A 26,415-nucleotide genomic window follows, 5' to 3' on the forward strand; every position below is an offset into this window, starting at 1 on the left:
GAAGCCACAACCAGTTTGTCTCTAAGTATGGAAAGTAATTGTCACCAAATTGGATGATGTTTCAGGAAGAAAAATAAAGAGAGTTCAGCTCTAACAAAATTAAATATTTTCAAAAAAAAAAAAAGAAAGAAATGAAAGAATGAAGCAGAACTAAAATGTCATTCAAACATGCGTTCAAGAACACTATAACGAACAAACTGAACCTGAAAATTAGAAAGGACACCCATGTTTTCCCCTCATGTGTGGCACAAAATGAATAGTCTCAGCTCAGATACTGAGCTTTGATTTTGGTGTTAAAAGGAAGTGGCTGCATAGGGTGGCCTGACCACCCAGCTCTCCCAAAGTCTAGACTACCAACCAAGGCGTGTACCAGGAAGGATCTAAGGCTCCAGAAAAGTATGTTGCCTAGGATGCCTCAGTGTATGGGGATGCTGGAGCACTGTGATGGGGGAGTGTGGATGGGTGGGGGAGCACTCTTATACAGGCAAAGGGGAAGGGGGGAGGGTGGATGCGGGATAGGGGGCTGGTAAATGGTAATGGAGAAGTATGCTATCATTGGATGGAGGTTGGTGGAGGAGGTAACCAGGAAGTTAGATATCATTTGAGATGCAAACGAATGGAATGATTAAGTAAAAAAGCAAAACAAATAAGAAGAAAAGACAGTCCAATGACAAACTCAACTTGGGATCCATCTCATGGAAGGGTACCAAGGCCTGACACTTTACTGACACTATGATGGGTTTACAGACAGGACTGTCCTCTGGGAGTCTCTACCAGCAGCTGACTGAGATAGAAGGAGATACTTATACCCAAGCATTGAACTGAAGTTGGAGACCCCTATGTTTGAATAAGGGAAAGAATTGAAGAAGTTGAAGAGAGGAGACACCCAATAGGAAGCCCAGCAGTCTCAACCTACCGAGACCCCAGGGAGCTCCCAGAAACTGAGAAACCAACTGGGAGGGGAGCATGCATAAGCCAGTCCAAGGTCCCCAGCACAAATATAACAGAGGTCTGTTTGGTCAGGCCTCAGTGGAAGACAAGGTGCTTAATCCCTGAGAAACTTAAGGCTCCAAGGAAAGGGGGGCTCTCCTGGGGGGAGAGCATCCTTTCGGAGGCAAGGGGAGGAGGCATGGGATCAACTGTGAGGTGGGCACAATAAGAGGGAGCAACAACTGGACTGTAAATAAATAATAAAAACTGGGGGGAAAACAGTTGCAGGGTAGTGATACTCCTGGTGGTTCTTTTAAATTATTTAAGTGAGAAAACGTCTTATTAAGAATAACGTAGAAGAGAAAAGAAATGTCAGAGAAAAAGAGGAAGGCGTCAGGGGCAAACAGCTTGAGGCTGTCACTGACTGCCTTGGACTGGTAACTGTTAAACAACTTGCTTGCTAGCTGAAAAGGGAGAGATGAGAAAGGAAATGAAGAGAAGAGAAGGAAAGGGAGTGGGAAGTAAATAAAGGGAGGGAAGGGAGAGGGAAGAAAGGGATAGTGAGAGAAGGGAGGAAAGGGAGGGGAGAAAAGGGAAGAGGAGGAGAGAAGAGTTGCTTTTAAAAGTTCTCTGACTTACAAAAGTATTCTTGCTGTCTCATGTCAAATGATAGTATAAATGTTTCGGGAGAGATCAAGCCAATAAATGGTTCCCTCAAAACCAAGAGCTTGTTCCTGCACATTGCTACCTAAACGTGCCTTAATTCTGTTACTTTTCTCCATGTTAAATATTGATATAACTTTATCTGAATTCTTTGCTTGAAACCATGAAAACATGAATCATACTTATGTTAGTAAGTGGATTAAATTGTTCCTATTCACCAAATTGTAAGCATTCTAAAAGTGTTATGAAAGATTTTCTAAGCATCAAGCCCACACTGACTAAATGGTTCTTAATAAAAATGGAATTATGAGGTTGAAAGGGAAATGTATCCTGTGTGAAGCAAACATCCTAGGTGAGGTAATCCAGATCCGGAAGGACAAACATTGCTTGTGTTTTCTTATACATTGATATTAGGTTTTAAGGTTTAGATACATGTTTCATTTAGAATCACCAAAATGCTAAGTAGTTAATAATGGATTTGCCAGCAAGGGGGTGAGGAATGCCCAGGAAAGGGTTACAAAAAAATTGAAACACAGCAATAACAGGATTCAAGATGGAGGGCATGGGAGGGTGATGTAAAAGAGGGTACATGGGGAAGGAAAACTAACACTGCAGGCCTAGGGAAAAGTCTCTTGCAATCCTACTACTGCAAAAATTCCTAAAATAGGCCTATATGTGAAAGGAATGCAAACAGAGTTCCCATATAATGGGGATGACAATACCCCGACTACACTTTATTACTACCTGATGATCCCTCCAGCACCTAGAATGTGTTACATCATGCTGCGCCCTTTGTTAAAGCTTGTGCCAATCAGAAGTTTTAACCAGCTGACTCAAATGTGAGATGCTAGAATATATGTTGCATGCTACTGGTGAAGAAAAGTCATCAGGAATGTAACCTTGCTAGGAACTATGTGACCTATGATTGTGAAATACCTGCAGAATATACTGGTGCAATAGGATCAAAGATAGTATGGGAATAATCAATTATATTTTTGATTGACTTTAAGACTCACTCTAAATGATCATACCGTACACGGTACATATAAAAGAGCTAAAATTTTGACACTAGATATGTCAGGAGACCTAAGGGAAAACTCTACAATAATTAGTTTGCTAAATGAACACAAAGATAAAATAGCTCTCTAATTCACATAGCAATACCTGTATATCAATATACCTCTTACTTTTATTAGATTTGTTCTTGTAATGGATGTTAATAAACACAGAGAATCTTAAGTGAACTATCTGCAGAGAGTAAAAGACTTTGAAAACTTACGGATAAAGGGAATGTATTTCCTGCAGTCTCAATGAACCCAGACGCCTAAGATCTTCCAGACACTGAGGTGACAACCAGGTAGTATAAATTAGGTGGTCCAAGGCCATGTCACATTCACAGCAGAGGACTACCTGGTCTGTCTTCAGTGGGAGAAGATGCACCTAACCTTCAAGAGACTTGAAGCCTTGGAAATGAGGAGGCCTGGCACAGGTGAGGGCATCTTCTCGAAGACAGGGGAGGTGGAATGGGATGAGGAGTTATGGAAACACGAATCGGGAGAGGGGCAGCAATTGGACTGTAAAAAGATTAAAGTAATAAAAGAAAGAAAGAAAGGGGGAAAAAGAAAGAAAGGGATATCTTTATCAAAATTCTCCCTGAACCCAAACCTTGAATAAACCATTTGAATAGCCATTAGGGCTTTTGGCTGCTTGTAGCTAAATGATAGATATTGTTAATATATTTATGATTATTATGGCTAGTAGCTTGAAAGTTCTGCAAAAGCCTGTGTTGAATGGTTGGGCTAGAGCCAGCGGAATAATAAAAATGGAAGTAGAAAGTTACATGATTTTCTGTTCCCTGACTGGTTTGATGTGCTACATCCTGCTACAGAAAAAAAAAAAAAAAACAAAAAAAAAACAATGCCACAGTTTCACCCAATACTGGTGAAAAGAAAGGGAACTTAGAAGAAACAGTTGAAAACAGTTATTTATAATGGAGAAATATTAATTATAGATTATAATTGCACATGCTTTAGTTTATAATTACTCATAAGGATTCATAGGAAAATAATCTCTAAGCCTGGGACTAAAATAACATCTTCTTTCATTAAATTGAATATCTCTAGTACCACCATCATATCCCAGGTAAATGAACACATCTGTTCTTTCAGGTACTGTCAGAAATGGGTCCTCTGTCACATGAATGTAGGTAGTGATGAGTGTCAAAGTCATTTTATAAACATTCTTTCACAAAATGTTCAGAAGTTAAAAGTAGTAAATGTTGGAGGTAGCAAAGGAATTAATATATTTTAGGAAAATATAAACGGAAAATAGAGCATCCTTGAGAACCCAGAGAGAAAAGATATTTTTAAGATTTATTTATTTCATGTATGTGAGTACACTGTTGCTAGCTTCAGACACACCAGAAGAGGGCATCAGATCCACATTACAGATGGTTGTGAGTCACCATGTAGTTGCTGGGATTTGAACTCAGGACCTCTGGAAGAACAGTCAGTGCTCTTAACCACTGAGCCATCTCTCCACCCCAAGAGAAAATATTTTAAGGAAAGATAATACTAGGATTGTTAAATTCTGTTCTAATAATTTAATCTTATTGAATATGTGGATATTTTGTGTCTGATTGAATGTGTGGCATGTATAGGCAGGTGATGTTCAGAATGACATCAAGTGCCCTAGACCTGAAGGTTCCACCACTTGCAAAATACTTGCACATTAATTTATGTTCTATGGAAGAACAGCAGACACATAAATGCTAATAGATATCTTCAGCCATACATATATGTATATATGTAAATATGGCTGAAGATATTTATCTTTCTATCTGTCTATCTATCTATCTATCTCTCTATCTTTTATCTCTCTACCTACATAGATAGATAGATAGATAGATAGATAGATAGATAGATAGATAGATAGATAGATAGAGATATAGAGATAAAGATATACTTATTGAATAGTGGATACTACTAGAATGACTGGCGTATTGTACCTTAAGTTTTGAAAATTGTTATTCACATTTAGTTAGTTTTCCACAGCTGAGAAGAAACACTTGAAATAAGTTATTTATAATGAAGAAATGTGTATTTCAGATTATGGTTTCAAATGCTCTATGGTGACTCAGATTCATTACTTTTTGACCTGTGGTAACCCACCATGTCAAGAAGCCAAGCTGCTCAGCTGATAAAAATAAGGGAAGAGAAATGTTCTCTACATTTGCTAAATCACTATTTTACCCTGAAAATGATAGATTCAACTAATTATTAGACCAAAGTCATATGTATATTCAGGTAGATGAAAGTAGAAAGTAAAAGCCAATCAAAGATTCAGAGATGGCTTTCAGAGTCTTTTAAAATTAACATCAGAAGGAAGGAACAATAGCTGAAGATAATGTAGCCTTGAGAGATGCTTGTTCATTTGAGTGAGTTTATCCAATCAGAGCTAAGACTTCATGCCTTTGTGGAAAACAATGAGCAAGATTCATTCGAAACAAATTGATTATACATAAAAGATGTACCTAATCATGCACTGTGGTAAATTTTATTTACCAGTATTTTATTAACATTGGGTGTCTCAATAATATCATTTCCAATGGCTGAGCACAATAATGCAATTTAATTCAAGTTTTAAATGTACAACCATGACAAAACTTGACGTGTGTGATGAATGTCTTTGGGGTTCTATAAACAGGTCTTGTTGAAAAGGCCAATATTGTTTAGTGGAGAAATGAAATCTTTAGTTACTGATATTGTCAGCATTTTCAACTGTAAATAAAATCATACCTGCTTGACTAGAGAGGGTAAATTTAATAATATAGGACTATTGATAAAGAACTTTAAATCACAGATAATTGAAAGGCAGTCTACTGGATATCAAGTTAATTTCTTAATCTGATAATGTGGAGCCTTTTAAATTATACACAGATATCCTGCTTTAAGTTATAGCAAAGAAGAATTTACAGCTCTAAAATTGGTGTGCTGCAAATTTATATTCACATTACAGAGATCATTATATTCTCTAATACAAATAAAAGTTTTATGCCATAAATAATTTTTTACAAATTTATTTTTTGAAAGAAGAGAGATACATATACAGATTTTTAAAAGCTCTGAAAACAATAAATATAAAAACAAACTGCTTGCTTTAATTAGTATATTTGAAGTATGCCATTTGATATATATATATATATAACCTGAACATTTAATCTTAATTATTTGCCTCATTCTTGTGTTATATTTACTTTACACTTCTATAAATTATGAAAATATTTTTGGTATTTCCCTATTTATGAACTAATTAAGTAGATAACAAAATTAACAATGTTAAATTTCTTATGTAATACCAACATTATTTCATACTTTTGCTACTTATATTTTTATTAAATTTAAATTTATATTGTATGCTCAAATCCATATATATATATATATATATATGTATATATGGATTTATATATAGAGAGAGATTTATATAAGATATATATATACACAGACACATACACACATATATATGTATTCACACTCACACACACACACACACACACGCACACACACTAATTCACTATCAACCTGTTTTCTTCCATGATCTGATAAGATTCTGCAGTATCTATCCTATCACTCAGTTTTTATATTTTCTTATATATAGCCATCTAAAAATATTCTGCATGTCAAAGCAATCTCAATTATCATATAACCTAATATTATAGGAGATAAAAAGCTGCAAAATTAACACAGAGATGGAATTTATTAATCTATATATATGTATAAATATACGTATGTGTGTATATATATATATACATAGATCCCTCTGAAATTAAATATATGCCCTACATACTACAGAAAAATTGAAATATCTACCAACCAGCATGAAGGAGATATAAGAACCACACCCAACCCCACCAACTTTTCTTTGCTAACTGAGATTTTTCTCAGATAACATAAAATTTTATATGAGATACCATAAATTGTCTGATAACTGCTCTCTATTGTCATACTGATTTTATAAACTTAGAGATAATATTGACTTACACATGCTTAATGAGTAATTACTTTAAAGTGTTTCCATTGGTATGATAAAAAATCAGTATTCATCAATTTGTAATGGTCACCACATCCCTCTGAAGAAGCACTGAGTCCCATTGTTGATTAGCAGTCGAGAAAGGTTATCACCACTATTTTCATACTACAAGTTTGATTAGGCTCTTATATATCATCTGATACTAACTTACTTCAGGGACAATGTCTTCTGCAGCAGACTAATTCATCAATGGATGTCCCTTGCCTTTTTCTCCCTGTGTATGAGAAGTGAGACTCCAGAAAACTAGTATTTTACATTCCTGTTATTTCTTTGGCTGAACATGGAATAAACTCTTTTATTTGTGGTGCGCTAGACTTTAGTGTATCCTGGCTGTGGAAGGATTGATTGTTATTACCATTAAATTTGTAGGAGATCAATTTGTTAAATTTAAAAGACAGCAAAATCTGAAGCTTAATAGTTGCTGCTGAGGACTGTAGCCTCAAAACTATGGAATATCCGCAGATAAGCCACTGGTCTCTGTTAAATCTGTCACTACAGGGCAAATGTTAGCATTTAATCAAACTGCCTCAACAATACCATGCCATAATTTGGTACAATGTCCTTTCAGTTTTAAAGGTGATTATCCATTCTAAACCAGTGTCTATAAAATTTTTATATACTTTGTATTTACATTTGTAATGTTATATCTTTCCCCATTGCCCTGCTTCCATTCCCCTCCAGTTGTGTTCACAAAGGTGCATTCTCTCCTAATCACCCTCTCCACCCCATTGCCTTGGCATTCCCCTACAGTAGGAAAACATGACCTTCCTGGACCATAGGCCTCTTCTCACATTGATGCCAGACACTGCTCTCTTCAGCTACATATGCAACTGGATCAATAGGTCTCTCAATGTGTCCTCAATGGTTGGTGTTTTAGTCCATGAGAGTTTTGGAGTGTTTGGTTGGTTGATAATGTTGTCCTTCCCATGAGGTTGCAACCCCTTTCAGCTCCTTCAGTCATTTCTTAGCACCTGGGTCTTCAGGTAGTACTATGTCCAATTTTCTGAGGAATCACCAGACTGATTTACAGAGTGGTTGTATCAGTTTACAACCCCAACAACAATGGAGAAGTGTTCCTCTTTCTCCCCATCCTCGCCTGCGTCTTCTGTCATCTGAATTTTGGATCTTGGCCAATCTGTCTGGTGTGAGGTGGAATCTCAGGGTTGTTTTGATTTGCATTTCCCTGATGGCTAATGATGTCTAGAACTTCCTCAAGTAAGTTTTACATAGGCTTCCCACACTTCTGTAACCATCTCTTTAAATGAATTGGGAATATTGCCTGGTGTTTTGAATCTCCGTAGTAGGGAACAGTTAGCTCAGAGCTGTACATCATGAGCGGATTCATTTTTTCTCCTCTACAATTGTTTGACTCCTTACATAATCTTTCTTTGGTTCACCCTGAATATGGACACATGACACTGTGACAGCTTTGTGATTTCTGCAGTTGGCAGCTGTGAATCACATAGCCACATACATAAAGGAAGAATATTCATTGCAAAATGTGACTAAATCAGAAAATTTCTCACTCTATTCTGATTAATAAAATCATTCCTTTTTGTACCATCTCATCCTTGCTATGTAAATACAAAGATAATGTATTATAAACTTAGTAGCTTAGTTGCCTTACAAAATACTAAGACAGTAAAGATTTTTGATCACAAGAAGTATTTATCAGCATATTTTAACCATCACTTGTAAACAACTCTGTCCTAAGTAATTAAATAATTCTGATGTCTATTCTCTTACACTTTCCTATGTCCCAAGCCTTCTGAGGCAGTAGATACAAACTCTGTACTCATTATCCATCGGATCGTCAGTTGGGCACTATGTAAGCTGAGTGCCAATCAACATTCACTCTATGTTTACACTAAATGAGGGATGTGCTGAAGTTGAAGACGAGTGTGCAACATGTATAAAAGGTATCATGCAACCTCCAGATTCTTGCAGATTATTGTGAGCAAATGAATGAAAACAGAGAGAACCAAATTGAGACAAGGTGTTGACACTTTGACTATACTCACAGATAGCACAACACTGAGTTCAATTCTTTGTGTTTTTTAAATGATTTTCAGACATTGACTGCCATTGTTAGCACAGAATGTCCTAAGCAAACCAGAGAGACTTGAAGCCAACATCATTGGAGAACCACAACTCATAAGAAATGTGCAATTTTCCTATGAAAGCTCTGTAAATTCGCACAACAACTCATAACCAGAAAGAAGACTAGACATCCAGGAAACTGTGGGAGCTGTCTTGCTACACTCTGGTATAACGAGATAGGTAAAAGATGTGACCTCATATGTTTAACGTTATTCAAACATTGAAGCTTTTTTTGTAAGTTTGATGAAATATTTATAACTTAGAAATGGAGACCTGACATGAAAATAGATAAATCTACACACACACACACACACACACACACACACACACACACACACACACATATCCAAATCTATATTTTATTGCAATACTCTGTTTATGGAGTAGATTGACCTTGATTAGAAATTTTCCCTCTACGTCTCCTATTAACCCTACTTTCATTTCCCATGTCCAGATACACTCTCTTTTCTTCTCTCATTAGTAAATAAAGCAGGTGAGGAGCCATGGGTCATGTAGACATGGCCAATTCCAGGAACCACACCATACATAACCAGTCCCACAAATGGCACAGAAATGGCATCAAGAAACCCCGGTCACTAAGATATAAATCTCTTAAAGGGGTTGACTCCAAGTTCCTGAGGAACGTGGGCTTTGAAAAGAAGCACAACACGAAAGGTCTGAAGAAGACACAGGCCAACAATGCAAAGGCAGTGAGCGCATGCGCAGAGGCCATCAAGACCTTGTGAAGCCTCAGGCCATCAAGCCCAAGATGCCAAAGGGCCCCAGCCGCAAACTCAGCCGTCTGGCTTTCATTGCTCATCCCAAGCTTGGGAAGATGATACGAAGCTACACTGTCAAAGGCTGTAGGCTCTGCCAATCAAAGCTTAAGGTTTAAACCAAGGCAGAGGCCAAAGCTCCAGTTAAGGCCCAGGCTTCGGCTCCAGCTCCAGATCCCAAAGGTACCCAGGCCCCTGTGAAGACTTCATAGAAAAGGCCCCTGCCAATGTGCAGACAGACAGACTGCTGTGACATACTCCTACACACTGTTGCAGATGACCAGTGACCTCTGCTGTTTTTACAAATGAAGTAGAGACGAGAGAGAGAGAGAGAGAGAGAGAGAGAGAGAGAGAGAGAACCAAGAAAACGTACAAAAATCATATAAAGACATGTAAACCGACTCCATGTCACAAATTTAGTAATTCTATAGAAAGATTAATCTGGGAGCTATAATACATACCAAAGAGCCTGTAGGGTAAACAAAGCAAAAAAAAAAAAAAAAAAAAAAAAAAAAAAAAAAAAAAAAACTAATAATAAGGGGCCACAGAGATGACTCAGCGGTTAAGAGCACTGACTGCTCTTTCCCAGGTCCTGAGTTCAAACCCCAGCAACCACATGGTGGCTCACAACCATCTGTAATGGGATATGACGCCCTCTTCTGGTGTGTCTGAAGATAGTTACAGTGTACTCACATGCATAAAATAAATAAATCTGGTTTTAAAAAAGACAGTTTTTAAAAAGTTCTGACACAGTATTATCATAAATTGTCTGTATACCAAAAACGTCACTTTAGAATTAGAGTGTTTTCATGGGCAAATATAATGGGTGAATCGATCTGCCCTGTGTAAACCCAAAGGCAGAATAATTTATTCTGCAATAAGCAACGGGCAAGGATGCTGTCTTCATAGAAATGATGCTTCTTGCGCCATGTTCTCTAAATCATAGCATCTGTCTTTACAAAATATGTCTTACAAATTATTAAGTATTTTCAGCGTTATAGCACAGAATACTCTTACTGACACTCAGCTGTTTTGCCAGAGGATGATTGGGATTTATATGCATCGGCCCAAAATTATGCTCAAACTTTTAAAGCTTAACAATTAAGATCAAATTGTACAATTCAAAACAAACTCTAAGATTTGATTACATTTTCAGGGGCAAAGAATCACATAGGTGAGAAGGATATAAATAGTCTATTCTTTTAGTTGTCAAGTATTTATTATAACAGGTTTGTAGCATTTTTAAAAAGTTACAACTAATGTATTTGTCATTAATTTTTAAACTCTTTTTAACATTAATTGATAACTGTTCTTGTTTTAGCAATATTTTTGTATTGCTATGTACTTAATCAGAATTGCTCAAGTACAAACTTAAGTTTCTGTTAAATTTCTCAAAACTTCATATAGATTGCAATGACAGAGCCATTCAATAAACTTTTGAAACAGGTCAGTATAATATTTTTTTTCAATTCTTGCTTTGTAAAAAACTATTACGTTATCTTCTAGAGTGACTAGACTGCAATTTTCTTTTTCTAAGAGTGCCACACCGTATTAGGGTTGACAGCCACATTTCTTATACTTCCCTATTAAAGTATGAAAATGAGGGTGAACAGCACAGGGACAGACACATGTTCAATGTACAGAGAACAAGAGACTGCTGGAAACTTAGCCCTAAATAGAACATATCTACACAACTCCCTCCTTCCCAAGTGTCGATTGGATTCAGCAGAACAGCTGCACATATGAATGCACAGCGGTTGTGACAGCATAAACAAACCCTAGCAAACTTCAGCCAGATCTCATCCCAGCATGGGGAGGTGAGCTGAGCCCTGGGTGTCACCCCTAGCCGAGTAGCTATTGGCAATTTTTAGCTGCAAGAAGAGGAAGAGGCAATTTTCTCTAAGAGTGGAGCCTCTCTGGTAAATCAAACACTCTCCAGTGAACCAACACACATCGAATAGTGTCTGGCAAGAACAAATTGGTTTTGATGGGGAGGTGGGAACTTCATGCAAATTTGATGGGATTAGGACTGAAGAAGTCTGGATGGAGACATGAATCTGGGAGGAGCTGGGGTAGAAGTGGGATCAAATCACAAGAAATTACAAAAAACAACAACAACAAAACTGTTTTTAAAGAGGCCAAATGTTTCAGACATGTGTTCCTCATATGTAGAAAGGCAAAAGACCCTTGTTCATGATCTGACCCACTTAAAGACATACATCTCTTATTAAGTGTACCCTTACCAGCTTTTGATAGTTGTTTAACTATGTGATGTTGTATGCATTGTTGTTTCTCAAACTCAGTTTATCAGAGAACAGGAGGAACTTTTTCTTCCTCTTTAAAATTACCGCTAAAATGCATATGTGAGAAAAATTCTGTGAATAAATGTTTCAAACGATGATGACAAATGTAAGGTAATGAGAGAGAATAATGTGGAAAAATAAATAAGCACCTGGATATTGAGAGTAAAAACAATTTTTATAAATTTCATACTTTGCAACTTGACTCTAAGATATTCAATAAGAAAATATTTTTATTCCATGGTGAAAAGTTTTCTTCTGTATTTTATAGAAGAAGCAGGAATGGCACCCTCTGATTGTTTAATGGTCTACGGTAGCCTAATGAAAGTTAGAGACAATCCTAAACTTCTGTGGAGGGTAGCAGTTGGATTTATAATTTTCAGCCATTTATTTCACACTTGAAAAATTGATTAGAACTGCTTGATAATTCAATTTTATTCAAGGGAGCACACATGGGAGTTGGAGGGTATTATCACAACCTTTTGTTCTCTTACTTAGGAAGTAATCAGATCTAACTAAAAATACACAGAGGCAGTGGCAGACTGATTAGTGAGCCAATGGCTGGCTCTGAGGCATATGAATCATGGTAACAGGAGATGTGTATGTAATACGTACCAGTGGTCTCCCGCTCACATGAAGCATATATCTTAGCTCCACAGCCTTGAAGGATTATAGACCAGAATAACAAGGAGAATAAGCTTCAAAGTTCAGGTCTTTCTGTAGCTATTGATGAGAGATCAGCTCATATTTTCACTTTGTGAGACTCTGAGCGAATGACCCAAAGGAGATCTTTGAGATTTTTTTTCACATCCACAGTTATAAGATTACATATTTTGTGCTATATTAAACTTGGAAAATTACAGTAAATTGTTATTGAAGTTCAAGTAACAGAAGATATATGGCAAAGAGATCAAAGTGTGGTAACCAATCGCTTACTGTTATTTGAGTAACTATGTCATATGTTTACAATTAGATCATTTCCATAGCATATTTGAAAATTATAAAATATGTCACTTTTTCTAAAGAAAAATAATATGACAGAAATTTACAGCGAGCAAAACACAGCAGAATTAGGAGTCATATTTATAATGGCAATGATGGTTATTGAAACATTTTGGAAAGTAAATTTATAAAACTTGACAGCTAAACCAGAAAACATGCTGATGTCAAAACCAACCAGCTGCTCCTATATTTTTAATACACTTTGTACTTGTTTGAAGTGTAAACTATCCTAAAATAACTTTGTGGTTAATGAAAAGAATATAAGATTTTTCTGAAAAAGCACTTAGAAAATATTTGATTCTTAACATCATAAGTATTTTCCAAATTACACTTAAACTTTTGTGATTGTGGTAATGAATATTATGAACTAACTTGCCAGGACTAACAAAAATGCCTTGCAAGAGATTGCAATGAAGATTGAATTCATTTTCTATTGAAAGAGAAGAATTCTGAAGTGGATGCCACAAAAGAACTCTTCAATGCTTATACATATGCTGATGTTTGAGATAGAATTAACATTTTATTTCCTTGGTTCGCTATATTTTAGAAGAAGACATGGTGGAGGACGAGGAAAATGATAAGATGGAAGAGGAAGAGAAAAAAACAACATTGTATCACATAAAATTTGTTGTGTAACTTTCTCAGATATACAATGCTTAAACTTGGACTGTTTCATTCCTGTTTCTTTCAGCAATCTGTTATACACTGCATTACTATGTAGGTTAGAGAATGACAGACACCACTGTGGCTAAGGGGGGGGTTCACTCACTAAAATAAGTATCATTGGTAAATCATGCACAGAAAATTATCAGTCTTTTAACTCTAACAGAAATGTTCAAGAAGAGTTTTTTTTTTTTTACCACTAATAATTATATTTACTTTAAGAATATGGATTTCTATATATTTCATCATCCTCAGCAGAATTGGGGTCACTCTATACAGCACCATTATTCTTTGGCCATTTTACCTTTTACTCTAAATGGTGAACATTAAGCCTTATTTTGATTTCATTACTATTATTGTTATTATTATTATTATTATTATTATTATTATTATTATTATTATTACTTAATCTTTTTTACAGTTCTGTCATTACCCCCTCCCAATCTGTCCTCCAAGAGTTCCTCTTCCCATTCCTCCACATCTAAGAGGATTTACCCCCCCCCCCCGTCAGATCTCCCCAATAAAGCTTAAGGAAACAATGGATGTTGTTCCTATGCTGAGGATTAGTGCTGGTGTGAAAAACATAAGAGCTAGTAACACTTGCATTTTATGGTACATTAGTGATTGATAAGCAAATAACAAGTCTGATGCCCTCTTCTGGGCATCACTCATACTGCATAGCTATGGTGCACATACAGAAAATAAAAATAACTAAATCTTTATATGGTCAACTGATTTTTGACAAAGGAGCTGTAACATGCAATGGAAAAAGGACAGCCTATTCAACAAATGGTGTTGGTCCAACTGATACTCAGCATGCAGAAGAATGAAAATAGACCCTTTCTCATCTCCTTGTACAAAACTTAAGTGTAAGTCGATCAAAGATCTCCACATTAAATCAGGTACACTGAAACTATTAGATGAGAAAGTAGGGAAAACCTTAGAACACATAGGCACAGGGGAAAATTTTCTGAACAGAACACCAATGGCTCGAGCTCTAAGGTCAAAGATTGACAAATGGGACTTAATAAGATTGCAAAGTTTCTGTAAAGCTAAAGACACTTAAATTAAAGACACTTTAGTTATATTTTAATTAAAATAGAAGAAAACAAAACGGCAGTCAACAGAGTGGGAAAAGATCTTTACCAATACCTCTTCAGATAGAGGCCTAATATCCAAGGTATACAAAGAATTCAAAAATCTAGGCACCAGAGAATTAAACAACCCTATTAAAAATGGGGTACAGACTTAAAGAAAAAGTTCTCATTTGAGGAATATCGAATGGCTGAGAAACATCTAACAAAGTACTCAACATCCTTAGCCATCAGGGAAATGCAAATCAAAACAACCCTGAAATTCCACCTCACACCAGTCAGATTGGCCAAGAACCAAAACTCAGATGACAACAGATGCTGGTGAGGATGTGGAGAAAGAGGAACACTTCTTCACTGTTGGTGGGGTTGTAAACTGATACAACCACTCTGGAAATCAGTCTGGCGATTTCTCAGAAAAATGGACAAAGTACTACTTGAAGACCCAGTTATTCCACTTCTGGGCATTTACCCCACAGACGCTCCAACACACAACAAAGACACATGCACCACAATGTTCATAACAACTCTATTTATAATAGCCAGAAGCTGGAAAGGACTCAGCTATCAGAAACAATGACTTAACAAAGTCTTAGGAAAATGGTTGCATCTAGAGAATATCATTCTGAGTGAGATAACCCAGTCACAAAAGAACAGAAATAATATGCAGTCACTGATAGTGGAATACTAACCCCAGAAAGCTCTGACCACCCCAGAAACAACTCACAGACTGTGTGAAGCTCAACAAAAAATGAATATATTTTAATTAACATAGAACTGTATCACATCCCCCTTTCCACCCTACAGCCCCTCCTAGTCTCTCTCCTATCCCCTCAAATAATAGCCTCTTTTCCTATATTATTGTTACATATATATATATATATATATATATATATATATATATGAAAAAATAAAGCCATCTCTTCACAAGAGTTGGGACAAATAGGGAACCAGTGACATTCTTTACGCTCCTAGGTTAAGGAGTCTTCCATCCTCACACATGGAGAACTCTTGCTTACATACAATATATGGGAATTGGTGTCCTTTGGAACTTACCTTCATAGTATACTTTAAATCCATGGGCACTAACAGCAAAGTCACTGGTCAACCGTAGTGAGAACACAGATTTCGTACTTGTCACTGGTGGTGGTAGGTGGAAGCCTGTTAACCTAAAAAAAAGCAAAATGGAATTCTTAGCTGTGCAGTCATTAACAGGGTTTTTAGAGGGATTAGAAGGCATACTATCAAATTCCCTTTTTTCTCTTTGTACATGTATGGAGATATTTCATTTCAATTATAAATTATCCATCGAGTACCAAGTGAACTTCAGTGGCATATGTGTATTGCTTTTTATACTATCTATCAACAGCATCATTTATATTAAAATTCTCTTTAGGAAGAAACTTTAGGAAGGAGAAATGTGCAAATTTGTGTTTAAGACTATTGTGGGCCATTAGCTTTAGAAATGATTCTTTAGGAGAAAATTTTGTTAAAATGCATGATTCATGTGATGGTTATAATATGTGTGTAGGTCAATGTCTTTGAAGTAACAAATTAGAACACAGGGTCAGAAATATACAAGAAAGTAGAAATCAAGTGCAAGTAACAATAGTTTAAAGTTGTGATTTTTGTCCAGGTCCAAATGATATTTTATGACAAAAAGAAAACATCTAATTTATTGTCAACTCAGAAATATGTATATTTCTTCATAAGACAACACGTATTTTATAGACTCAAGAGAATTTTATATATGATTCCTATTTCATTGTATTATTTGTTGAGAATTAATATGTGATATATTATTATGTAGTTAGTTATAACTTCAGGTTAAATATGTTATAATTCGTTGATGTCTTGTGACTTAAGTGTAACTACAGCATTACATCTTAATATCAGTAAAGGATTAAAATGACTAGTGAAAGCTAGTACTCCTTCAAAGCCACTCAGTTTACCACAGTTTAAAGCATAAAGTTTAAGTGTCATTACTTTTTTTACTCTGGCTGAAATGTCACTGCAATAAAAGTATCAAATAATACCCACTAGTATTAATAGCAATTGTTTTAAATGTGGACCTTTTGAAAATGTCCTTTTACCTTTGGAACCTAGTGTATTATATTTAGAGAAGCATAGTTTTGGAAGAATTCATAGCCTATGTGTTGGCTATTCATAAAGACTCAAGCAGTAGAGAAAGGCTTCCTGGCTGTGTACTTCCATTGTAAACTTTGTATAATTTAAAACTTCTGTAAATCCTCAAGGCAATAAAGTGGTCCTGTCCCTATCTGAGAAACTCCTGCAGCGATGTCTCTCCTAAAATGGCCAAAAAGTTCATCTTCAGCCCCTCAATAGGACCCTTCACATATTATACTAATTTTAGGGGAAAAATCTGAACCAATCCCTGAGCGGAGAAACCCATAAATCCTGGAGTTTCCCACAAACCCACCAATTCCTGAGCACAAAACCTCACCAATTCTGAATAGGAAAACACACACACACACACACACACACACACAGAGGAATTTTCTATTCTGGAAAGCTCTACCCGCCCCTCACCCCAAGAAAACCAATTTTTTGTGTCTGCTCAGTTCCCAGTTGCCATCTTCTGGTAGCAAAGTCAGACATCCCTGGATTTGTCCCACCATATTCTGGACCTTCCCAGTAAATCCCCTTAATTCGTTTGCTGCCTGCTATGACTCATTGGAAGAAGCAAAGAACAGAATGGAAGAAGGGAGCGGATCTAAGGTTCCTGGGCTCCTCAAATCAGCCTAGGATACCTTCTCCTGGGAGCTAAAACGTCTCTGTTGAGGAGGCGATCTCAGAGCTGTGTGGTTCCTGGGCTTTCATGTCTCAGAATACCCTTCAAATGGGGTATGAACTTCCTTTAGGTCTATGTGATTCCTCAACTTCCAAGTGTCTAGATACGTTTCCCACCAAGCAGGAAGGCAGGCAGCATGTAACACTTGTAGTAATTCATACTACCCTAAAAACATATCCAGGTTCTTTAGAGTCTATCCAATATATTTTCAGACTTGTAAATATTCTACTACGTCTTTTACATTTCAGGATGCGTTCATAACTCTTGAATTCTTCTCTTGCTATGCTTGCGCGTGCGCGTACATGTGCTTAACGAGTTTAAGAAATCCTCTTTTATTCCACGGTTCCACCCTTCAGCATTGGTGTTTGAGACATGCACTGCGCTGATACTACTAGGTTTAACATGGGCAGGGCAATCGAAAAAACCGGCTCACCGTTCTTATGTTCAAAGGCTTCACAAACTGCACTATTTACCCAGATCTTTCTATTTTGAGACGTTTCCTTAGCAAATGTGTAGAGTTGTATCTGTTATCAGAAGCATATATCTCTACTTACTATTTTTAATGATATATGTATTACTCTGATTAATGCCACAGGGCATTCTCTGTGTGACTAAGACATTTAGAACTCATTTGCATTGTCTTTATGTATCAGATATTTCAAAACTTTTGTAAAGAAGAAAAGGTCCATTCTGCTTGTATTCCTGGTTATAGTTACCACAAATTTATACAGTGCTTATAATCAGCATACACTTAGATAGCTCTGCCTAGAGCACAGCTCAGCTGACTCTTTGCTGAACATCCTCAAACCTGCTATTGAGATATCCCTTAGCACTAATGACTTGTTGAACTACATCAGCCTCTAATGCAAATCAGTAAGTCTGTTGGCAGAATTCAGCTTCATGTTGTTCTGTGATTAAGCTCTCTGACTCCTTCATGCCTGAAGAGTTAAATTCTTTCAAGACTTAGGACCTTCTCTGTGTCTATTACTTCTTTTTTGGTCAAAGCTCTCTACATGTAAATTCTGAAGGAATGAAATTATGATACAAGGATGTCTATGTTTAACCTGCATAATATTTATTCCACTTGCAAGTTTCTCTGTGCCATGATATCAAATATTCTCAATTATTTTTATGAAACCAATATTTAGTCACACTCTGTGATTAGTTAGCACTTGCTAGATATGATATTTCAAACTGAAAGTTTAAATCCTTTGATTATGTATTTAAGGTAAATATGGCATTGAAATCTGGGGGAAAGTAATAACTGAAAGAAATGGGAACACATGTATAATGTGATCATGATTTTTCTCTTACTTTTGTCTTTCATAGAAGTTCATATAAATAAATAGTATACAAAATGCTGAGCCAGAATAATATATTTCAGGTTAAGGATTGATATATTGTTTATAATACTGAATTCGGTTTTCATGTCCTCTTGTTTATTGCTCTCCCCAAAAGACAGTTATAATTATGATTTCTACCAATAATAGATTTTCACATTTCAAAGATTTATATGTACAGAAACATAAAAATTATGCTGCCTCTGGATTCATTGACTTATTTTATTTCTTCTATGACTACAGTAGATGGAGTCATTGATCACTGTTATACAGTATTCCATTCTATGAATATTCCTCAATTATTTCCTATCGAGAAAGCAGGTTTTTGTTATACAGAGCTATACAAACAATATTGTCATAAATATTGTACACATTTTAAAATCATATGCATATAATTCTATGAAAAACACATGTATAAGAGAAATTACAGTATCATTCTTAACACTTCCTCACTCAAAATGTTTCTGTCCTACCAGGGCACGAATACAACCGTTGTACATCTACAACTATTGTGCCAAATTGTACACTCAACAGGAGAGATGTAAAAGTACCTGCTAGTAGAAACCTAACAGCTGAGGTCTAGTCTCTCTAGTAAGGCGAATATCTTAAATAAAAACCTCCTACTGCCATGTTACATCCTGAAAGTGGGAGCAGAGAGCTCTTAAGAGACAGAAGCCCAGGAAGACTTCTACTGTAAGACTGCATGTTTCAGAAATGACAAGGAACCTGCACCCATAGTTCTTCAAGAATGCAGGTGCTTTAAAAAGAGCTGAAGAAGTACACCACCATTTGCAATGCTAATGTGGAAGGCAGAAATTGTATGGGTCCCCACAGCAAAGGGAAATTATATATATTGAATATGAAAGAATGAAAGACTTTGGGAAGACAAAGTAGGAAATATACATGGGAGGAACCTGGGGAGTAAAAGTGGGAATAATGTAATAATTACATATTAATTTAACAACAGTACAATAGATTAAGCGTTTTTAAAAACCATTTCCCTCATTGAAGCATCCACCGTGTTTTTCTACATCAAACCAGAAACTGTCCCAGAAATATGTGAAATACAAATATTTATGATGGAGAGAAATAGATGGAAACCTTGTCAAATCAAAGCCAGGCAACCAAATGTGATGGATGGTCTTTGAATTTAGGCTTAGATCTTTAGAATTCTTTAATGTTTCACCTTCCATGGTTAATGGAACATTCCACACATAATCGAGAACCACTGAGTGGGGCGTCATGCAGAATCACATGAATAGGTCTCGGGCATTCACACCGTAGAGGCAGTGGTTCCGGAGAAAGATGAAACTGCAGAATCAAATGTGGGAGTGAAACAATTGTTGACATTGAAGACAGAAGAAGAATATAAGTCATGTGGTGTCAGGAAGGCAGGAGGAGCTGGAAGTGTGGGAAAACAAAACCATCTCAAATATTCACACACACACACACACACACACACACACACACACACACACACATACACACACACGTGGTGCTCTGAACATCTGTTTCAGCTCAGTGAAGTCCTACTTGAAATGCAGCCCCACGGTCATGTAAAGAAGCACCTGTATTATTAGGCTATCACATTAGTAAGAAGTGTCCCAGCCAGGGGAACTAGTGTGAAGCTCTCCTTTGTACTTCATAAAGAAAATACTCAAATATGTCTCGAGGACCCCTGTAAGTCACCATGGAATCCCTTTGGAATCTACTGACTACTTTGATGCTTGTGGATTCAGAACATTTTCCTCAATATATACTTGTTTATAATTTTAAAATATCTCTACATTTGATGAATATACAATTTTTATTACAAAAAGAAAACAAAACGTGATAGAGAAGAATAGATTTAAAAACCTTGATCAAGTTCACAGTCAAACTATTTATAAGAGTAAGGTACAGTAACTTCTTTTTAAATACTGCTTTCTTGCTTGATGTGTATGAATATGTTATCTGCACATATATCTGTGCATTATGTGGGTGCCTGGTGCCCATGGAAGCCAGAAAAATGCACCAGATTTTCTGGATCTGGAATTACCAAGCTCTGAGTCACCATGTCTGTGCATGGAATCAAAGCCCAGTTTTCCAGAAAGAACGACCAGGGTTCTTAACCACCAAACCCACTCTAACCACAGACCAACATCTACCTTTTCTAATGAGACCCCAGTTCAACCTTTCTTTCTGCTTATCATACTTATTAAAATATTGAAATTTTACATGCACATGTACATACAAACTTACCAATAATTTATATTTGAGTACAAACTTGTACTCACACAGGTATTTAAATAATCTACTATTTTAACCTTAGGAAAATTTTATTAATATTTTCCAATAGAATAGATAGAGGTAATATGAAAATTATTTACAGTAAAGTCTACTTGTCTAAAATTATAAATAAGTAATCATCATGTACTGCAATGATTTCTATAAAGAGATTTACTTTTATGTTTTAATTCAAGTAATGAAGGAAGAATGTAATATTATTACATGGTTATTTACAATGACTTGTATTTTATGTCTTGGCAGACTTTATTTGGGAAAACAAAATTCTACATCAAATAAAAATTCATCTTCCTATTTTCTATTATAGGTTATTTTTAATTTGTGTTTCTATTTCTCATTTGGACTTTAATCTTTAAGGAGACAGTTTATTGATCTTACTAGTCTATCATTCATGCTGCTGTTAAAGGCTATCACAAAAGAATCCCTCAGTCAGTACTTGTTGAATTAATTAATTGCATCAGACATTCTTATATCACTTTCGTTTTGGGAATCTTTGCTGAACAGTGGGCAGCCAAATGGAACAAGAGGTGGTAGATTACATCATGAAAGTTGTGCTTTACCAACACAAAGTGCAGATGCCATTGGGAACCCATATTTTGACAGGTAAGTAAGACCTATGCAAGCTTCAGCTAGACAAAATCTCAACATTGAAACCAAAAAAGTGCATATGCACCCCATTCAACATTGGAGGAGCTCCTGGTACTTGTTGGCTACTGGGAGAGACAGGGTAAGATTGTATGCTTTTGTTAATTGTTTGGCTTCTCAACTGTTGATCACCCAGAGAAGGCCTCAATCCCAAGACTAGATGAAAAACAGAAAATGGACACAATGAGGAAAGGAGAGAGAGAGAGAGAGAGAGAGAGAGAGAGAGAGAGAGAGAGAGAGAGAGAGAGAAAGAGAGAGAGAGATATGCATATGTATGTAGATTATAGATTATAAATGAGATCTCAGAATACTATAATACCCTGACATATTATACCCTGACATATTTACTTATATTATGAAGCTAATGTTGCTAACCATTGGTGATGTTTTTCCATGAATGCACTCACAGAGATAGTTAGATAGTTCTTCATCACTGTGACTTCACAGCTATTGTTAGGATCAGTGTCTTAAAGTTACCTTGTTTTTAAAATTCAAGCTCTAATCTGTGTCATATATTTGTCAGGTTTCCATTAAGTTTATGAGGGAAAGAAGATAAACTAGAAATCAATTATACCTTCATTGAGAAAACATAATGTGTCTTATGGAAATGTCAAAGTAAAGAAAGAAATGGATTGGGGTCAGACATTGTAAGTTTGTTTCTATGCCCCAGTGGCTGGCGGTTGAATGCATCTATACAGTTTAAACTGATTTCTGAGCTGTCATTTCTTCAATGACGAGCTATAGAAAATGTGGCTGCTCTGTAGGACCTTCTTTAAAGACATTGACAGTCATTACACCACTACATCATATATTCCTGTGAGAAAAAACGCAAATGACAGCATGATCATTTAATAACACAGAACACAGTGAATTTTCACAACGTCTGAATCAGTACAAATGACATTATAGAAAATGCCTTTGCCTAATATATCTTTATATCTATATTTATACCTATATCTATATTTATACCTAAAGCTATATCTATATCTATACCTGTACCTATACCTATACCTATCTATCTCTATCTCTATCTCTATCTATACCTATACCAATACCTATTCCTATATCTATACCTACACCTATACCTATATCTATATTTATACCTACATCTATACCTATACCTATATGTATATCTATAACTAATCATATCTTTATATCTATATATCTATATCTATCTATACCACCTAGAAGCCAGAAATACAGGTGAAATGATAATATGTTTTCACATTTAAATTCAAGGCTCATATTGTAAAATTTCAAAATCACATCATTTTTGTATGATAATATGCAACAATTGCATCTTTAGAATATTCCAAATAGACTTTCAGAAGGTGCACAGCTTCCCTTTAACTTCTGAGGTCAGCAATGGGCAGAAAATAATGTCCTCTGAAGCAGGGGCTTCATGAAACCTCTTAAAATTTCTTTGCAACTGGAATTTTATCTAGTTTCATGAGTCTCTTCTCAACAGTTGCTAACGGTGATATGGTTAGAGATTATATCATTACAGTTTCATGACTTTGTTTGATACACTAGTCTTGTTGCATTCTCTCTTACAAAAATGGTGAAGATTTAAAGTGTTTCATTGTGTAAAGACTATAAGTTGTTACAGAGGGAATTAAATCAATAAATTAAAATTTTACTCCAGTGACTAATATGGAAAGCACAAACATAATATCTTGGTAATTAATATAAAAATCCTAGAAATCTAAATTGCAAGAAAACCATTTTAAGTGTCAATACACAGTGTTTTTTATTATTAAGTTGCTCATACTTTTTTAAAAGTAGAAGAGATAGAATATTTCAAAGCTGTCATGTGAGAAAATCTTCAAAAACAACTACACAGGGCATTACAATCCCCGATTTCATGGTTTCCCACAAAGCCATAAAAACAAAAACAAAAACACTGCCATGGTATTCATATTGATACAAAGTAAGATAAGCTTCTCAGCAGAATAAAATTTAGACCCAGACGTGAATCCCCATACTTTTAATTCTTTTATACACATTTAAAAAGAGGAAACCATTAACCAATGTTGCGGGTCAACCTGGATGTCTACATGTAGGAAGGCTTAAATAGATCTATAAACACCTTCCTGCACAAAACTCAACTCCAAATGGATCAAATCATCAATATAAAACTAGATATACTGAACCTGCAACAAAGAAAGCAGGGAAGAGCCTACATGTTACTGTCATAGGAAAAGACATTCTTTCTCTTTTTTCTTTTTTCTTTTTTTTTTTTGGTTATTTTATTTTAATTGTTATCCTATTCCCAGTTTCCACTCTGGAAACCCCCTACCCCATCATCCTCTCCTATGTTTTTATGAGGGAGCTCCCTTAGCCACCCACCCACTCCTGACTCACTGCACTAGCATTACTCTACAATGGGGCATGAGTCTCCACAGGACCAAGGGCTTCCCCTCCCATTGATGCCAGATAAAGCAATACTCTGCTACAAAAGCAGTTGGAGTAGATATCCTGCTACACCACAAGGGTAAATGTTTCACCATGTTTATAGTAACCTTATTTATAATAGCCAGAAGCTGGAAGCAACCCAATATGCCCCAACTGGATAATAGATACAGAAAATGTGTTTCATTTACATAATGGAATACTACTCAGCTATTATAAACGAGGACATCATACATTTTGCAGGCAAATAAATGGAAGAAGAAAATATAATCCTGAGAGAGGTAACCTCGAACCAATAGGACATACATGGTATGTACTCACTAAGTGGGGGAATATTAGCTAAAAGGTTCAGAATACCCAATGGTACAACTCACAGAACTTAGAAAGATTAAGAAGGAAGACCCAAGTGTGGATGCTTCGATCCCCCTTAGAGGGTGGAACAAAGTAACCAGAGGAAGTAGAGGAAAAGAGGGCCCTGGGTGGAAGAGGAGAGGGTGGGGAAGGAAATATGGGAGACAGGATCAGGTATGGGTAGAGACAGGATAGAACCCGAGAGCCCAGGAAAATGAATGGAAATATTCAGCAGCAAGTTTCTTAACACAGAGAATTCTCAACAGAAGAAATTCAAATGGGTAAGTTTGCACCACATTTTAAACATTACATTATTTTATTTGTTTACATTCTAAATATTGCTTCTCCTTCCTGGTCCCTCTCCCAGAATTCTTCACCCCGTTCCCCTTTACTTCTTAGAGGCTGCTTACTCACCCATCCTCACACCACCACCTCACCTCCAGCAGAATCCCCCTTCTCTGAGACATTAAAGCTAAACATGATGAAGTGCATCTTTTCCGACTGAGGCCAGTCAAGGCAATCCTCCGTTAGATATGTTAGAGTCCCAGAGGGCACAGCGATGGTCCAGCCCATGTATGTTCTTTGATCAATGCCTTAATCTCTGGGAGCTCTGAGTGGTCTGAGATTTTAATATAGTTGTTCTTCCTACAGGATGATGTTCCTCTTTATGCCCTTCCTCTAAGTCTTCCATAAGGGTCTCTGACCTCAATCAAATGGTTCCTTGTAAGTATCTGGATTTATCTCAGTAGAGTCTCTCAGAGGGCAGTTATGTTAAGCTCCTTCTGCAAGCACAGTGTGCCATTGGTAATAGTCTCAGAGTTTGATGCTTATGGGATGAATCTGAACTTGGGCTGGTCACTGGAAGAGTGTTCCTTCAGTCTCTGTTCCATTTTTGTCCCTGTAGTTCCTTTGGACAGGAACAATTCTGTGTCTAAAGTTTTGAAGATGGGCAGATGTCCCCAGGCCTCAACTAGGGGTCATGTCTATCTCCTGGAGGTTGTCTCTTCAAGTTCCATCTCTCTACTGTTGCCATTTCGGCTAAAGTCATCCCCATTGGGTCTTGAGATCCTCTGGCATTCCAGGTCTCTCAGACTTTCTAAGGGTTCCTTCTGCCCAGGAGTGGTATAGCTGGATTTTCAGGTAGAACTATGTCAAATTTTCTGAGGAACTAACAGCACAAATTAAAATGGATAAGAAACTTGAAGAAATAATCAAGTTCTTTAGCCATCAGGGAAAATAAATCAAAACTTTTGGCTAAGATCAATAATACAAATGACAGCTCATAGGGGAAGGATATGAAATAGGAAAGCACTCATTTATTGTTGTTGTGAGTGCAAACTGGAACAGTCAATATGGAAATCAATATTGATATTCCTCAGAAAGTTGGGAATCAATCTATCTCAAGATCGATCTATACAACTCTTATGTATATACCTAAAGTGTGGCCAATAATCTTACCACATGGACACTTCCTCAACTTTGTTCATTGCTTCTAGAAGTTGAAAAGAACTTTGATCCCCCTTGTTTTATTAGGGTTTTACTGCTGTGAATACACATCATGACCAAGGCAACTCTTACAAAAATAGCAATTAATTAGAGTTAGCTTGCAGGTACAGAGGTTCAGTCCATTATTATCAAGGTGAGAACATGGCAGTGTCCAGGCAGGCATGGCACAGGAAGAACAGAATGTTCTACTTTGTTATCTGAAGGCTGCTAGAAGAAGACTGGGTTCTATGCAGCTAGGACAAGAGTACTAAAGACTCTGTGCCCAGTGACACACTTAATCTAACAAGGATATATCTCCTAATAATACCACTCTCTGAGGCAAGTGTATAAAAACCATTACATCCCTCATGGGAAAAATAAATGAATTTATATGAATAAAGAAAATATGGTACATTTATATAACAAAGCAATATGCATCCATAAAAATAACATCATAAAATTTGAAATTTG

The 26,415-nt window shown here is 36.3% G+C and overlaps 1 protein-coding gene across 3 annotated transcripts in view; it reads right to left on the minus strand.

Moving 5' to 3' along the window:
• CSMD3 (CUB and Sushi multiple domains 3) overlaps positions 1-26,415 on the minus strand; it is a gene marked incomplete at both ends in the record, with an annotated part of 1,162,760 nt that overhangs the window by 977,397 nt on the left and 158,948 nt on the right. For all 3 annotated transcript variants that reach the window (XM_080909303.1, XM_080909302.1, XM_080909301.1), the window contains one exon: positions 15,670-15,782. In XM_080909303.1, coding sequence (XP_080765429.1) covers positions 15,670-15,782 — 113 coding nt within the window. The remainder of the gene's footprint in view (positions 1-15,669; positions 15,783-26,415) is intronic.

The sequence above is a fragment of the Micromys minutus genome, assembly GCF_963924665.1.
Source record: "Micromys minutus genome assembly, chromosome: 33".
In the NCBI taxonomy this organism is placed as follows: domain Eukaryota; kingdom Metazoa; phylum Chordata; class Mammalia; order Rodentia; family Muridae; genus Micromys; species Micromys minutus.